The 17729-nt window shown below is 46.0% G+C and overlaps 2 protein-coding genes across 4 annotated transcripts in view; both read left to right on the top strand.

Moving 5' to 3' along the window:
- trappc8 (trafficking protein particle complex subunit 8) overlaps positions 1-17729 on the top strand; it is a 64147-nt gene that overhangs the window by 24299 nt on the left and 22119 nt on the right. For 2 of the 3 annotated variants that reach the window (XM_080769507.1, XM_080769505.1), the window contains 9 exons: positions 379-510; positions 2332-2556; positions 4323-4428; positions 6910-7104; positions 7326-7495; positions 7971-8045; positions 9169-9274; positions 10342-10499; positions 12219-12703. In XM_080769507.1, coding sequence (XP_080625633.1) covers positions 379-510; positions 2332-2556; positions 4323-4428; positions 6910-7104; positions 7326-7495; positions 7971-8045; positions 9169-9274; positions 10342-10499; positions 12219-12703 — 1652 coding nt within the window. The remainder of the gene's footprint in view (positions 1-378; positions 511-2331; positions 2557-4322; positions 4429-6909; positions 7105-7325; positions 7496-7970; positions 8046-9168; positions 9275-10341; positions 10500-12218; positions 12704-17729) is intronic. The other variant, XM_080769506.1, reaches the window with a different exon arrangement.
- LOC308319492 (protein Dr1-like) lies at positions 14068-14670 on the top strand (the record flags this gene model as incomplete). Its single annotated transcript, XM_080769598.1, has 1 exon — positions 14068-14670. The coding sequence occupies one exon, from the start codon at positions 14068-14070 to the stop codon at positions 14668-14670; it is 603 nt and encodes a 200-aa protein (XP_080625724.1).

The raw sequence follows: 17729 nt of genomic DNA, 5'->3' as shown, positions 1-17729 counted from the left end.
TGCCAGCCTCGGACTACCGGCCAAGGTGCCTGGACCACTGAGCCACGGCTCAGCCCCCCCCCTTGCCCCCCCCTTTACTCTGACCGTAAACACATATAGCTTCTATACAAGAGGCGGGTTACATAGGTTGGTGAACCAATAGGGAGCCGGCGTAGGTTTCCAGCGCTAGTTTGAATCCGCCACTCTAGTCCTTGGAAAGCTTGGGTACTTTCAGGCTAAAAATTTACTACAATTATTAAACGTAAACGTATGTCTTGTAATAAGCTCACCCGCTAGTATGATGGCTGCGGTTGCAGAGTTACGTGGAATGTTCCTAACAGTAGTTGAACTCTGTGTGTGTGTGTGTGTGTGTGTGTGTGTGTGTGTGTGTGTTGTCAGGACTCAGACCTGCGCAGTGCTCTGCTGTTGGAGCAGGCAGCACACTGCTTCATCAACATGAGGAATCCGATGGTGCGGAAGTTTGCCTTCCACATGATCCTGGCCGGGCACCGCTTCAGCAAGGCAGGACAGGTACAGTAGGCTCCTTGCAATGTGTCCAATATGTCCGGTCAAAGTGTCCATTTCACAGGGGAAATTCAATTAGTACATTGTCAGACATTTAAAAAGAACAACAACAACAACAAAGGTTGTGAGCCATGTTGATCAGATCGTCTAATTCCCAATGTTCCCTGGTTTAAATTGCATGAAGAAAAACTAAAAATACAGCTCTGAACTGCAGCTCTGAACTGTTTTGGAAATGGGACGTTAGGAGATAATAGGCTAGCCTGATGACAGAGAAGATGCTCTCTTCTAGTCTTTGATCCGTGAAGGTCAGTGAAGTTGAACAGCTCTGTTGTTCCAAGGCGGCTTCAGCCAGGAGGCACCAAAGACAAAAACATCCTCCAACCTTTAGCCAGGAGGCACCGAAGACAAAAACATCCTCAAACCATCTGACACATCCGCATAATGAAGCTTTTCATTCGTCCACTCAGTCTTGTGATACGTCCATACTTTGCTCCATATCAGCGTGTGTCACTGTCTTCCCCTCTGGGCAGATTACCTTTTCTACATGCTCTTTCATGTGCTAGGAGTGTTTGTTTTAGACAAACATGTAGAACAAAGATGCAGTTGTCTATGCAAAACAAATTATAATACTTACAAATTATTGGGAGCAATAGTGAGGAGTTGTGTGCTACTATTTCAGGGGTTTTTAACCCATTCTGACCGGGCACCCATTTTGGTGTTGGCATCATGTTATGCTTTAGCTATTGAAAAATAGCAGATCTACAAGCTCATATCGCGCCACCGAGTGGCGCGATACGAGCTTGTAGGTCTGCTATTTTTGAAAAATTCGAAGAACGACTGACATTTTTAGAATCTGATCTCAGGTCAGAATGGGGTTAATCAGACCAGTGTGTGTCCCGTGGAAACCTCGTATGAATCTGATCTCAGGTCAGAATGGGTTAACAGATTCTGATTCAGGGACCACCATCCTGAATGAGAGCATCCTGAGGACCACCACCATTGTGTTGGAGTGGTTCTATCATAGACCCACGTCATAGTGCACCATTCCATGGGTTAAGATTAGTTTTGTTTAGTTTGTTCTTCCTTTTTAACCCATTCTGACCTGAGATCAGATTCATACGAGGTTTCCACTGGACACACACACTGGTCTGATGAACCCATTCTGACCTGAGATCAGATTCTAAAAATGTCAGTCGTTCTTCGAATTTTTCAAAAATAGCAGATCTACAAGCTCGTATCGCGCCACTCGGTGGCACGCTATGAGCTTGTAGATCTGCTGTTTTTCAATAGGTAAAGCATAACATGATGCTGACACCAAAATGGGTGCCCGGTCAGAATGGGTTAAAGCATTTTATTACCAGTAAAGAAATCCATTGGCAAAACAAAAGGAAAACCAGCGTGGGTCACCAGTGTCTCGAGGAGACTACCAGTAACTAGGGATATATATATTTGGCCAACATTGTTGTTGAATACAGCCCACATTTGAATACATCTCAAGTCCTGTTTCAAAATATTATTATTCACATGCAGACAAGAAACAAGAATAGCAAATAAAAGTACTTTACTTTACTTTACTAAAGGAATGCTTCACCACCAAAATGGCTTTACTCACCTCATGAAGCCTTGAATTTATGGATAGTTAAAGACTCGTTACGGTTAAATTATGTTTTCCGTCCCACCAATAACGTCCTCTCCTTCTGTGTGTGTGTGTCCGTGTGTGTGTGTGTCCGTGTGTCCGTGTGTGTGTGTGTGTGTGTGTGTGTGTGTATGCGTGTGTGTGTGTGTGTGTGTGTGTGTGTGTGTGTGTGTGTGTGGGTGTTCTTCCAGAAGAGACACGCGCTGCGCTGCTACTGCCAGGCCATGCAGGTGTACAAGGGCAAGGGCTGGTCGCTGGCCGAGGACCACATCAACTTCACCATCGGCCGCCAGTCCTTCACGCTGCGGCAGCCCGACAACGCTGTGTCCGCCTTCAGGCACATCCTGACCAATGACAGCCAGCAGACCGCCACGCAGCAGGGCGCCTTCCTCCGGGAGTACCTCTATGTGTACAAGGTAAGCTCCTCCCCCTCATCCCAGAGTACCTGTTACTCTCATCCCAGAGTCTGTTACTCTGCGTATACAAGGTCAGCCCCTCCCCGTACCTGGGGTCTGTTACTCTTTTTTTTCTTTTAGTTTTTTGTTACCTTAGATAGATGGATTTTATTTCGGTCCATAAAAGGAAAAACATACATTAAAATCCACTAATAACTAGTGGTACCGAAAAGGTGAAGGCAGAAGCCGAGGCTTATTGCGCCTACCCTAATTTGAACATAACTCAAATTACACTAAGCGAGAGAGAATATTGTCAGACATAGATTACATGAAATAAAATATAAGGTTCTAGCCATTGATTGTGAGAAATCTAAGAAATCTAAGCCGCTTAGATTTGGCCTATATTATGAAAAGGTGGTTGTACTGTTAAGTAGCTTGTTAAATAACCATATTAAAAAACCAACATGAAAAAAAGCTGTGATAATATATTGTTTATCGTGTGATACTGCTTCAAAAATAATCATGATATTATATTTTTGCATATCGCCCACCCTTAAGAGGGTGTGATCCTCCAGATGTTACGTAGTGTCGATCTATAGTTTAGATTCTAAACTTTAGGTTCCTTTTAGAGTCTAGAGTAGAAACTGAAGTGCTCACCTTACCATTAGCTTTAGAAACGGGTAGATTCATTGGTACTCCTGAGGAGGACAGAGTCTGTCTAGTGTGTGATTTAAAATAAATTGAAAATGAAATTCATTTTTTTTACTGCCCATTATATGAAAAATTAAGACATATATTATTATTATATATTACCATCTGTGCTGACTTTTTGTGCGGAGGACTATGAAAAACTGGAATTTTGTTTTAGGAAAGTTATTTTTGCTTTGGCAGACTTTTTATGCAGGGCGTGGGAAATAAGGCAGAATGTTTTGTTTGTGTAAAAAAAAAAAAAAGATAAAAAAATTGAATATCAACAAAACAAATCTGTTTATTGTACACAATGCAATATTGAAGCAATGTTATGGTGTGTCCTGTAAGTCCATGTGGGCTGGGCGCCTTTGGTGCATGACACAAAAATAAAGAAATCTATCTATCATGCTCATGTTTTATGGCAGTGTTCTAACAGGCGGGTAATGAAATGACCAGCAGAGGGCAGCATTTCCCAAGGAAGAGCAGGAGCTCTAGATTGTCTGGAGCAGGGGTCTTCAACATTTTTCAGGTTAAGGACCCCTTAGCTGAGAGAGAGATGAAGCAGGGACCCCTTAGCTGAGAAAGAGATGAAGCAGGGACCCCTTAGCTGAGAGAGAGAGTGATGAAGCAGGGACCCCTTAGCTGAGAGAGAGAGATGAAGCAGGGACCCCTTAGCTGAGAGAGAGAGATGAAGCAGGGACCCCTTAGCTGAGAGAGAGAGAGATGAAGCAGGGACCCCTTAGCTGAGAGAGATGAAGCAGGGAGCCCTTAGCTGAGAGAGAGATGAAGCAGGGACCCCTTAGCTGAGAGAGATGAAGCAGGGAGCCCTTAGCTGAGAGAGAGATGAAGCAGGGACCCCTTAGCTGAGAGAGATGAAGCAGGGAGCCCTTAGCTGAGAGAGATGTCCTCACCTGGACATGGCATTAGTTAGTTCTGTTGTAATAAGCTCACCTGCTAGTATGATGGCTGCGGTTGCAGAATTACGTGGTATGTTCCTAACAGTAGTTGAACTGTGTGTGTGTGTGTGTGTGTGTGTGTGTGTGTGTGTGTGTGTGTGTACGCGTGTGTGCGTGCGCACATGTACGTGTGTGTTTCAGAGTGTAACAGGTGGCTCTGAACAGGTTCTGCCCCAGCTGCCTCTGCCTTGCATTCACAGCTCGGCCACCAGGGTGTACTTTGGTCACGAACGCTGCCTCGCAGAGGGTAAGGCACGCACACACACACGCACGCACACACACACACACACTCACACACTCCTTTGATGCTTTCCCGCTCTTCATTTGTGGTTCTCTAACATTTTTCCAAGTATTTGGCCATGGAGGCACAGCTGCAAAGAGCTTGTTAACCCATTCTGAACGGGAACCCATTTTCGTGTTAGCACTATGTTATGCTTTAGCTATTGAAAAATAGCAGATCTACAAGCTCATAGCGCGCCACCGAGTGGCGCGCTACGAGCTTGTAGGTCTGCTATTTTTGAAAAATCGAAGAGCGACTGACATTTTTAGAATCTGATCTCCGGTCAGAATGAAAACTGTCAGGATGTAGAAGATTTTTTTAAATCTGATCTCAGGTCAGAATGGGTTAATTAATGGCTGAGACCGAACTGTACTACCAACTGAACTATATTCTACATAGAATGTCAAACTGGACCCTATAATATTGCATCATTCCACATTTGCACATACAACAGTACTGTACACCTGTGTTCTTCAACCTTTTTCATTGCAAGGTCCATCATTTATTCTTGTTTGAGCCACAAACCACCATTTGATGAGATTTAGCCTTTCAGACCCAAAACAATTCTTCTACATTCTCTAATTGTGTAGAATTCTGGTAAATTAACCCATTCTGACCTGAGATCAGATTCATACCAGGTTTCCACTGGACACACACTGGTCTGATTAACCCATTCTGACCTGAGATCAGATTCTAAAAATGTCAGTCGTTCTTCGATTTTTCAAAAATAGCAGACCTACAAGCTCGTATCGCGCCACTCGGTGGCGCGATATGAGCTTGTAGATCTGCTATTTTTCAATAGCTAAAGCATAACATGATGCTAACACCAAAATGGGTGCCAGGTCAGAATGGGTTAAGTAATGCAAATGTTTAACAATAATTTAACTCTTTTGAGTGTAAAATGTAAAAAAAAAAAGAGATTGCTCTTAATGTTTACGCTTTTTACGCTCTCAAGAGTTAAAGATCTATTAAAGGCGCAGTGAAATGAAAAATAAGTTTTTCACACTTTTAGACCATATCCGTGGTCATCATATGGGCATACCTAACAATGGATGCCAAAACAATGGGAAAAATCTCATTTCTGTGGGTTTTTATATCAAAGGTCCATAAAAAGGATTGTATTATTTATTTATTAAAACGAAAACGTGCTGCGTGATGACGTGTAGAGGTACACATCGATAAAAGCCAATAAAAATGAAGCTCACATGTTTAATTCCCCATGTCTGCGCATCCATGCAACACAGCTGCTTCTGATTACAGATTTCTCCGTTTTTATTTCCATTCAAGATAACATTCAGACAGTGTATTACTCGGTTTCAACTTAATCATCACGCTAAAATATGTTTCTGAAAACATTATAGGGTAGAAATAAGCCATATAACAGTAAACTGGTTGTGCTGGGCGACCGTCTGATTTATAAACAAACAACACCACGCTGTTGCGCATAGCATTAGCCACCGTCCCTAGCTACCATCCCATCGCCTGAAGGGATGCGACACTCTGATTGGTTCAGAAACTTCAGACCGGTGTTTCATGTGGAAACACCATTTTCATGTTGTTCACCGTTTCCGTTTCACTGCGCCTTTAAGGGTTCATTTGGTTACCAACTCTCCGTCATTTAGCTGTCCCTCAAGGACCACTGGCTGAAAACCACTGCTGTACTCCCTTACATTTACAGTATTAATACCTATCCATCCATAGGCGTATTGAATTGAATCAATATTTGAAATGTTCTATTCCGTTGTCATTTTTGCACTTTCTTTGTAAAGTACAGTATATCAACAATAGAGTATTTTCTTTTCCTTCATGAAAAGTCGATATTTTTAACTTATACTATATATACTTTTTGTACTTGCCTCGTGACATCGCTACATCAATGACAGACACGACAAGTAAGCTTGCGTGTGAACTGCGTGTGTACTGCGTGTGACGTCTTGACCTCTTCTCCTGACCAGCGTGCTTCTTCTCCATCCATGTGACACTGTTTGTGTGAAATAATGGCCTCTTAGTTTAAACCCATTTAGCCCTAAGTTCGATTCTACAAATGTCTTCTAAATCATGACAGTTTTCTGTAAAACCTCCTGTTTCTATACATGTCAGTGGTTCTCAACCTTTTTCATGTCAAGGACCCCAAAGATTATGTGTATTTGGCGGCCGACCCCAATCTGAAAATATGTTGTTCCAGAGACCCCCCCCAGAAGCAAATATTTGAGTTAAAAACGTTCGTTCTGAAGAAAATATATATTCCAATTTTGCGACACATTTTCACGATTTTTCAAAAATAGCAGACCTAGAAGCTGGTTGAACACCACTGCTCTAGTAGGACACAAATTCTTATGGATTGCAGCTTTAAATACGTTTCGTACTGGGCCAGGCTCTTCTCAAATATATATATTTTTTAGGGTTAGGGAGTGCTCTCTCTCATCTGATTGGTGGATTGCGTTGCAGGCGAGAAGCAGGCGGCCACTCACGTGTCGTTAGACCAGGAGTACGACCGCGACCTGGCCGTCATGTGGCGCCACCTGGAGGAGCAGGCGGTGGCCGCCTCCCACCGGGGCGTGGTCCCGGCCACCTTCCAGCCAACCCAGAGCTGCCTGAACAGCCAGACGGACAACCTGCGCTACCCATTGGCTGTGGTGGAAGGTGAGAACCATCACCATGAACCACTCGCAGAGAGGGGGGGTGTGAGTCAGTCGTTCTCCCAAATCGATGTGTAATTGGCCGCGGACCCTCATCTGAACCGACAGCGACGCTAACCTCACTACCGTCTGTCTGCTTGTCTCTCTCTCTGTCTGTCTGTCTCTCTCTCTGTCTCTCTGCCTGTCTCTCTCTCTCTCTCTCTGCCTGTCTGTCTGTCTCTGCAGAGCCCATCATAGTGGAGGTGTTGTTCCAGAACCCTCTGAAGGTTCCTCTGGAGCTCAGCAGCCTGTGTCTGCTGTGGAGGTTCACGCCCAAACAGGACCTCTCCTCGCCCAATGAGGAGCAGTCCTCCTACCCGTCGCTGACCAATGAGAGGGAGGCGTCGGAGCCCGCGGTCAGTAAACGTTGTGCAAAACGTCATAAAATGTCACCTGGATATTTTGTCGTGCGACGGAAATAGTCAATGTACAAGCTTCACAACGCGCCCTTATGTGCACCGTGAGCTTGTCAATAGGCGCTATGCACAGCAGCCTGATTGGAGAGAAAATGGTTCCATTTGTATACTCTCAGTTACTCTCAGTAAGGGGCCATTTGGAACCCCCACAAGGCACCATGAGGGTCCCTGGACCGCACTTTGAGACCCACTGGCGTAGCAGAGTGTTATTAATGAGCTGACTACCAGTATCACTGGTCAGTACTCTATCAGTACCTAATACTAATGAAGGCATCAGTATCGTTGGTCTGGATTCAACATACTTCATTGGCGGAGCATAAATAAATGAAAATAAATGACATAAAGGACGTAACCCCCCCCCCCTCCCTCCCTGACTGACTACTAATGTTTGTGTGTCTCATCTGTCTTGTTGCAGACGTCGCAGAAAGATGACCTCATCACCACAGAGATCATCCCAGAGTTCCACATGAGTCCAGAAGAGAAGAAAGTGGTGAGCTCTCTCTTCATGGGTTAGATATTCTCTTTGAGTCCTGAAGAGAAGAAAGTGGTGAGCTCTCTTCATGGGTTAGATATTCTCTTTGAGTCCTGAAGAGAAGAAAGTGGTGAGCTCTCTTCATGGGTTAGATATTCTCTTTGAGTCCTGAAGAGAAGAAAGTGGTGAGCTCTCTCTTCATGGGTTAGATATTCTCTTTGAGTCCTGAAGAGAAGAAAGTGGTGAGCTCTCTTCATGGGTTAGATATTCTCTTTGATTCGCGCGGTCCAATGGCAGTCCCTCAGTCAAAGTTAGTCACATATGGTATTATATCAACAAGGATAGGATGGAAAAGCCTTGATGAGCGTCCAAGGCTGTCTGCATCAGAAAGGACTTTTGACAAACATTTAGACTTGCAGATTGATGCATTACTTTACCTGGGTTACATCTTCTCATGGTTGTACTTCTTGATATGAAATTCCACCTACCGTTTGTTTGTTTGGGAACCCCCTGATTTACAGTACCTGATTTACAGTACATGACTATTTTCATATCGCTGCTGTCGGGCAGATACCTCTTATCTCCATATTGTAATTTGTTCTGTAAATGAACGCCCTACTTGATCACACAGGATCAGACAAAAGGTTCTGTAAATGAACGCCCTACTTGATCACACAGGATCAGACAAAAGCATGTTCTGTAAATGAACGCCCTACTTGATCACACAGGATCAGACAAAAGCATCAAAAGTAGCAGATTGACAAAAGCTCAAAGCTTCGAGCATGTCGATCTGCTACTTTTGCCATTTTTTGGAAATACAATTTTAACCCATTCTGACCTGAGATCAGATTCATACGAGGTTTCCACTGGACACACACTGGTCTGATGGACCCATTCTGACCTGAGATCAGATTTAAAAAAATGTCAGTCGTTCTTCGATTTTTCAAAAATAGCAGACCTACAAGCTCATAGCGCGCCACTCGGTGGCGCGCTACGAGCTTGTAGATCTGCTATTTTTCAATAGCTAAAGCATAACATGATGCTAACACCAAAACGGGTGCCCGGTCAGAATGGGTTAAAGTAATAATAATAATAATAATAATAATGCACTGATTGTGACCTTTGACCCCCGTGGCGGCAGGCTCGCCTCAAGCTCCTCCCTCACCAGACGGGCCAGCTCAACATCCTGGGCGTGGCCTACAACCTGGCCAGCCCCCCCGCCGCAGAGACGGACAACAGCATTGAAGGTAACTTGGAAATAAGGACCGCCACGCAGAGACCTTGTACTGTATGTACACTACAGTATGGCACGCACTGTACGCACAGCAACCATTTAGTGCAGTGGTTCTCAACCAGTGGTCCGGGGACCACCAGTGGTCCTTGGTGGGCTTCCCAGGTGGTCCCCAGGTAAATGATGGAGAGCTGGTAACCAAATGGATCCTTGTTACAGCAATAAGTCACAAGAGGTCTCAGGTTACCGGTTAACCCATTCTGACCTGAGATCAGATTCATACGAGGTTTCCACGGGACACACACTGGTCTGATTAACCCATTCTGACCTGAGATCAGATTAAAAAAATGTCAGTCGTTCTTCGAATTTTTCAAAAATAGCAGACCTACAAGCTCGTATCGCGCCACTCGGTGGCGCGATATGAGCTTGTAGATCTGCTATTTTTCAATAGCTAAAGCATAACATGATGCCAACACCAAAATGGGTGCCCGGTCAGAATGGGTTAATGGCTGAGAGGCGTAGTGAGACACGAGTGTGTCTCCGACCCCCTTTCAGCCATTATTCAGGCTTATTGATTTTCTAAAACAGTTACAAACCTACAGTATAGCAATATTAACCTCAAAACAATTCCTAATTCGGAAATGTAGCTACACTTTACGCCCACCAGAGCGAGCCACACTTCCTTGTTTTTACTCAGACGTGGGGAATAGGAGGCGCTTGATGTTTTTACGAGACCGCCCGGAGCCACACATTCACAGTCATATGAGCGCGGGGCGGGCCAGTGTTTGTAAGGCAATCAAGTGCTCCCCTTCCCCAGTTCAGCTACAGAGCTGCGGGGTCAATGTAACGCAGCCAAATGGACCTTGCTTTATATGAAAAAGGTTGAAAACCACTGATTCAACTGCTATTAGGAGGCTACAGTATGATTGTTTACCACATCGTGCACTGAACAGATGGTGTGTGTGTGTGTGTGTGTGTGTGTGTGTGTGTGTGTGTGTGTGTGTGTGTGTGTGTGTGTGTGTGTGTGTGTGTGTGTGTGTGTGTGTGTGTGTTGTGCGTGCTGTGGCGGTTGTGGTCCTCCAGGGCAGCAGGTGGCAGCAGAGTTGGTGGTGCGCGGCAGACAGGACCTGGAGATCCAGGGCCCGCGGCTCAACGGCACCAAAGAGGAGAAGATGAGCGTCGGCTACGGTCCAGACCGCCGCCTCGACCCTGTCGTAACGCCAGCCATGCCCCTGCTAGAGGTACAGTAGAGCTGTCACCATTACACATGCCCCTGCTAGAGTTACAGTAGCCCCGTCACCATTACACATGCCCCTGCTAGAGGTACAGTAGGAATAAACATGGAATAACGTGTTCCTTCCACGCGCTACGTCCAACCAGGGAAACTCCCCCCTGTCAGGTGTACAAGGAGCAACTTGGACACTCAGGCATGAAGGAAGCATGAGTTCAAGTCCGTTGCTCTCCCCTTGTCCCCCATATATGGGGACTAGGTTGGTGGAGGGTGTGTAGAGCCCAGGATCACATTAGATAATTGACACAGGGGTGAAAAGTGGGTTACAAAATCGTGGGATGAAAATGTAGTAAAAAATAAATAATAATAATCTGTTACTAGGCCTAATAAATATGCCGTATCACAGTATCGGCGCCTTATCCTGGTTAATTGCCCGTGTCGGTTTGCTCATGCGTGTGGAGAGGGAAAGTAAACGCCACTTTTCCGCGTGAAGATGCGCGTGCACGAGGCGCGTGCACCCCCTAGAAAACGGGTCAGCACCTCCTACTGTAAATATCTTCCCGCGGCCATGGCCACCCACCTGTGCCGTTGGGGGAGAGGCGCTGACTGTCGGAGGGCACGCACTGACCAGCTTGCATGGGGGGGCCTAGTGGCGCCTAGTTACGCTGCTGAATGTAAGGAGGTGCTATAACATAACATAACAAAGTGGATGCCGTGGATGGAACAAGTTATTTCCCGGGGTGACCTGAGCCCCCCCAGAAAGTTTGAGTTTGATTTTTTTACATTTCACCAAAAAAGTTTTTAAAAGAAGTACTGCTGAACTCCGAAGTGGTGTGTGGACTGCAGACTTTCAAAGAAATGAAATCAAAGGAACTCCGTCTTTGATGAACAAAAAAAATATATATATATATATTTAAAGATTTATTTTGAGCAAGGCAACAATATATAAGGTCTTCAACAGGGATCTCTGATTTACATATGAGTCATAGTCTTTTGAATAAAATGACGTAGTTTTAGTCATATACTGTATTAGTCATCAGAAAAGTTTTAGTTTTAGCCTAGTTTTAGTGACAGTCCTCTAAATATAAGATTTTTGCCGACTAAAGCTACAGTTGGTTTTGGCAGGCCTTGATGGTGCCGTAATGGCAGATTTTACACTTGGTCACATGCTGAAAATAACCTGAAATCTACAAGACATTGTGAATTGTCAATATGTTTAGTCTTGGTTTCGGACACCCGTCCACCAGTGACATCATCATTAGGCAGATTTTTTTTAAAACAAGATTTGTTTTAAAATATATTTAGATATTTATTATCGTGAGAACGATGGCTTCAACTTTTGCATTGCAACTTTACAGGAAAAGAAAGCCTGCCGTTTCTATTGGCTTGGATTCACCATCGATGATGTCACTGGTGGACGGGTTTCTGAACTGTAGGAAAAAATGGTGGTATTTTATCATGAACATTAGTTCAATTATAGGAAGAGAAGTTGAAAAGTGGTGAAGTGGTCCTTTAACCCATTTTGGGCGGGAACCCCTTTTGGTGTTAGCATTATGTTATGCTTTAGCTATTGAAAAATAGCAGATCTACAAGCTCATAGGGCCGGGCGCCACCGAGTGGCGCGCTACGAGCTTGTAGGTCTGCTATTTTTGAAAAATCGAAGAACGACTGACATAGAAACATAGCTTTTTGAGAAAACTAAATGTAACCCGTGCTCTCTGCTCCCCAGGTGTTCTTCATGCAGTTCCCCACGGCGCTGCTGTGCGGAGAGATCCGCAAGGCCTACGTGGAGTTCTGCAACGTGGGCCCCGTGGCCATGCGCGGCCTGTGCGTCAACTCCACCCACCCCGACTTCTTCACCTTCGGGGGCGCGGCGGGGGGCGGGGCGGCCACGCCCCTCTCGGCCCCGCTCAGCCCCGCCTCCGCCGAGAACTGCTCGGCCTACAGGACGGTGGCCACCACGCCCACCACGCCGGGCGACGCCCAGGCCTCCGGCGGCGGCGCGGCCACGCCCACCACGCTCGTGTCGGCCAAGGACTTCTGCCAGACGTCGAGCGTGGTGGAGATACCGATCGACGGAGGAGGAGGAGCCACCCTGCAGCCCGGGGACTCGGTCCAGTTGCCCCTCTGGCTACGAGGACCCGACCAGGAGGGCGTCCACGAGATCAACTTCCTGTTCTACTACGAGAGCGCCGACAAGGGGAGCAAGACCAGGTATGATGTGTGTGTGTGTGGCTTGGAGTAAAGTAACCCCTTAACACTGTGACTGCGGCCCTGGTGGCCACACGTGGTAAATGGCTTGCGCGGGGCCGGAATTCACTCAATTTGTTCAAGTCCCGCCCCTGTGGTTGTGGCCATCTTCGCACCCATTTGGTTGCTGTTTCGTGGTTGGACAAAAATCCTCTCTCTGAATCCACTACCACTGAAATAAGGTGTTTTTCAGTTGCTTAATAGTGATATTCTGTGCACTCAATTGTTATTTTAAACTTGATGTCAGTAAAAAGGAACATCACAGGTGCAACACGGTGACTGCAGGGCAAATCATGTTTGTTTTGTAGTTTTTTCCAAAAATGATATTTTAGCAAATTCAACATAAAAAAGGCGGAGCCAGGGTGGAACAAGGCAGAAAGAGCCTGCTGGTTAGTGAGTCAGGGACCAATCAGAAGACTGACAAAGGGTGAATTGGGGTGATTACTACTCAAGTGCTTCGTTTTCCCCCCTCAGAGGATGCTCGCAGTTAGCATTTGTAATAATAGGCTAATGTTAGCATTTGCTCACGCTAGCTATCTTGAGAAACGTTTATATTTCGATCGTGAGTAAAGAGCCATTGAAGATCCTAATTGTGACAGTAGTCTACTCATGCGTGAGCATGCTCCGTGTGTGCAGGGGAAAGCAAGGTGTTGCCTAGCAACCGGCTCAGGCGACACAGATGCATTCCAGGTCTTTTAATGGTTTAAAGCGTGCTTAAGTACTTGAGTAGGTACATGTACTTAGTTACTTTAGTTTACACCACTGTAGAAAGGTGAGCGTACAGTCATTTCCTGGTGACGTGGCCCTTCATGGGTGTCTCTACGTTTAGTGCTACTAGAGCGGTGCCCGTTGGGCACTGGCCTACTTGGAACGATGCAAGTTGGAAATGCATGCCCCCACCCAGATATTATGTCTGTGTCCCTTTTATGCCCATATATGGAGTTCTTTGTCAGGCATGCCCAAATTTGGAGTCCTTGCAGAGACGTCAGAATGATGTCAGAACAGGCCATACTGTTGCACGTTGCCACGGCTACCTTGTGTTACTGATCCGAGTGGCCAGTGTGACGTCACAAACCTCCATATTTGGGCCGAGACTTTGGCATTGGAACTCCATATTATATTTGGAAATAGACTGACATGGAACTTTATATTGGCCAAGCATCGATGGAGCTCAGCTTAAAACACGGACCGCACAGAGTTCAGAGGCAGTAAACAGTTTGGCTTCTGTGATCATTCACTGCTCTCACAAGGAACCCAAGCTTTAATATCCGTTCCCGTGTCGAAGAAGGAACCGCTTTCGACTAACCCCGAAAAACCTCTCACCGACGATGTCTTCCTCCTCCGCCGTGGGCGCCGAGGCGGACGACCTGACGGTCCCGCGGGCCGCCATCAACAAGATGATCAAGGAGACGCTGCCCAGCGTGCGACTCGCCAACGACGCCCGCGAGCTGCTGGTCAAGTGCTGCACCGAGTTCATCCACCTGGTGGCGTCGGAGGCCAACGACATCTGCAACGGCGCCAGCAAGACCACCATCTCGCCGGAGCACGTCATCGGCGCCCTGGAGAGCCTGGGCTTCGCGGCGTACGTCACGGACGTCAAGGACGTGCTGGCCGAGTGCAAGACGGTGGCGCTGAAGCGGCGCAAGGCGGCGTCGCGCCTGGGCAACTCCGGCGTGCCCGATGAGGAGCTCCTGAGGCAGCAGCAGGAGCTGTTCGCCGCCGCCAGGCAGCAGCAGACGGAGCTGGCCCAGCAGGAGTGGCTGCAGATGCAGCAGGCCGCTCAGCAGGCGCAGATGATGATGGCCGCCGCCGTCGCGGGGGCGCCCGCCGGCGATGACGGGCGCTTGCAGGCCGCTTGCTCCTCCTCGTTCCAGGACGACGACGACGAAGACGATGATGACCTGTCGTCCACCCAGGACATCATGTGTTAGAACCTGGACCAATCGGTGGACAGGTTTAGTCAGCACTGCCAATGGGGTAACTACAGACTTGGCAGGGGTCAATTTAGAGCCCTGAGCGTCCCTGGACCCCACTGTTTTAGAGCAGTAATTCTGGACCCTTTTTGAGTGGTGCTAACCGCTCCAACTTTGTCCATTCTTTCATTTAAAAAAAATCACCAGTTACCTGTGTGAAGTGAGTGGCGCTCTTATGATCATACATCATCATCATGCATCATCACAGACCCCGTAAGGTACATTTGGTTCCAAACTAGTTCTCCCCCTCGAGGACCGACCCTGGGGGTCCCCGGACACTAGCAACAGCAGCCCACGCCGCATGACGGACATGACACCTCTTCTCAAAGCCAGCCCTCGTCCACCTTCAAGTGGTTGGCCTGTCATTCAAAAGGGCCTCGTTGGAACAGGACTTATTGGGAGATAAGGGACATAATCACTTGAAGAGCTCTTTCAAAGGATGTAACCGAAGAGGACAGAGTTTTACTGTGCGCTCTAGCTACAGTGGTTCTCAACCTGTGGTCCGGGGACCACCAGTGGTCCTTGAGTAAAATAACAATTATTTTTTTAAATTGTGTAGACTTCTTGTAAATTAAGTAACGCAGATGTTTAACAATACTTTAACTCTTGAGAGTGTAAATTAAATTAAATTAAACCAAATGGAGCCGTAATGTCCCTCAAGTGTTAACCCATTCTGGGCGGGAAGCAATTTGGTGTTTGGTCTTTAGCTATTGAAAAATAGCAGATCTTAACAGCTCATAGCAGAAGAATTGTTTTAAATGTTGAGGTCAGGCCTAAATGGGTTAAAGATCTAATAAGGGTCTATTTTGATTACCAACTCTCCTATCATTTAGCCGGGGACCACCTGGAACCCTCTCAAGGACAGCTGGTGGTACCCTCCCGGACCACAAGGTGTCAGTGTCTGTAGTAGCGTGTCAGTAGTGACTAGTAGAGACCCATATAAGGGCACACAGAGACCGGAATATCAGATCAGATAGAGTTCATGTCAAGGACAAACATTTGTATACCGTGTATACAAATGTATACCTTGTATACCCATTGAATAAAGAAGCCTTGGAGTTAACGTACGTTAAGTAGATTCATCATCATTGAATCAACAAACGGAACACGCTCTACAGAACATTATTGTGAATCTACACACTCACGACACAACCCGTCACAAGGCAACGTGTTGTGAGTCAGTGAGGTACCCCAGCACCTTGATGCCATTGTAGAGTGTGCTATAGGCAGGCATACTGTGCCTTGGTCACTTGGTTCATGTATTTGTTACTTAGATTTGTTTTGCTAGAGCAGAATGTTATTTAGATAGATGGACAGGTTTTAGTCGGCACTGCATCTAGTAAGGATGCCTCCCGAGCGTCTCCTTATAGGGAGGTCCCCCGGGAAGACCAAGGATTAGATTGGAGAATTATATATCCAAACTGGCCTTGGAACACGCCTCGCGAACTTCATCCCCCATGATGAAGTTACTAATTAGAGAAGGAAGTCTGGAGCTGTTGCCCCCGCGACCCGACTCCGGATAAGTGGTTGAAGATGGATGGATGGATATTTATACCATAAAGTTATTTAGGTAGATGGACAGGTTTAGTCAGCACTGCTAATGGGGAATGGCTTTAAAGCAGTGCTTCTCAAAATGTTACATTTCAAGGACCAGCGTACGGTACACATGATACCAAATTAGCCCATTTTTGAGTGGTGCAACCACTCCTACATCCAGCAATGTCTGTGTACCTGTTTGTTTGTTTGTGATGTAGGTGTATGAGCACGAGTGGTGTGCGCATGCATGAAATTGGAACGAGAGAAGTATGTGACATGGCTGCCACCTGCTGGACGCAAATCCAACTTCTGACTGCCACGGTCTGTGGGGGTGATTTAGAGGCTGCGCACGCAGCACAGAAACAGGATTGATATCCATAATAAAGCTAATCTGACGGAGCAGAGAGAGAGAGAGAGAGGAGGGGGGAGAGAGGGGAGTTGCACCACTCGGTTCACACAGGTGTGATTTTTTACCTGATATTCTAGTTTCTTTGAGAGAGACACTACAGTGTTATCTCTGCACTCTTAATTAGGTTACACGTTTTATTGTGTGTTGACTAGTGTTCATGATTGCTTTCTTATTCCCACCTTTTGATCAGAAGTCCCTCTGGATAACGGCGTCTTTCTAAATGCCTACAGTACATTGTAGTGCTTGCTGTCTGTTCACCTTAGTTTGTACCTGGCTTAGAGGGATGTTTAATGTTTAAGTCTTTAATAACCCTATTAACCCATTTTGGGCGGGAACCCCTTTTGGTGTTTTTAGCATTGTGTTATACTTTAGCTATTGACAAATTGCAGATCTACAAGCTCATAGCTACGAGCTTGTAGGTCTGCTATTTTTGAAAAATCGTGAAAATGCGACACAAATCTTTGAATATATATTTCATAGCGAACATTTTTAACTATAATATTTATTGGCTTCTGGGGGGTCCCTGGAACTACATATTTTGAGATGGGTCTGTGGCCCAATAGAGATAATTCTGGGGGTCCTTGACATGAAAAAGGTTGAGCACCACTGACACAGAAACATGGGTGTTTCAGATTTTTTTTAGGATTTAAAAGCCTTTTTTTTTTACATCAACCTCATACAGGATTTGGGTGAATTAACAGCCGGAACACAAAGTGCAGCTTGTCTCACTTCTTACACACTTCTTACACAAAGGAATGTTCAGAGAACCATCTATCTTTGCATTACTGTAATATCAAAACAGCTGACAGCGTGAACAATAAATCCATGGAAGTTTACTGTACAGTAGTATTTGCCTATATTTTGGCTGTAAATTAACCATAAAAATATTTTTTTCCCCGGCGGTATCAGTTCTTTCTTTGTATCTTTGTATCTTCATGTCTACAATGATCTCCATATATGGAGATCCAGGTGATGATAGTCAGCTCCACATATGGAGATCCTATATGTTGTACCAACTTGGTCTGCAAGACTGAGTCGTGTCACGGCAACCACAGTGGTTGGACTTGAAACC

This window comes from Protomyctophum bolini (assembly GCF_963924005.1).
Source record: "Protomyctophum bolini genome assembly, chromosome: 8".
NCBI lineage: Eukaryota > Metazoa > Chordata > Actinopteri > Myctophiformes > Myctophidae > Protomyctophum > Protomyctophum bolini.
The sequence above is the reverse complement of the archived record's forward strand: the minus strand, read 5'-3'. Positions and strand labels throughout refer to the sequence as shown.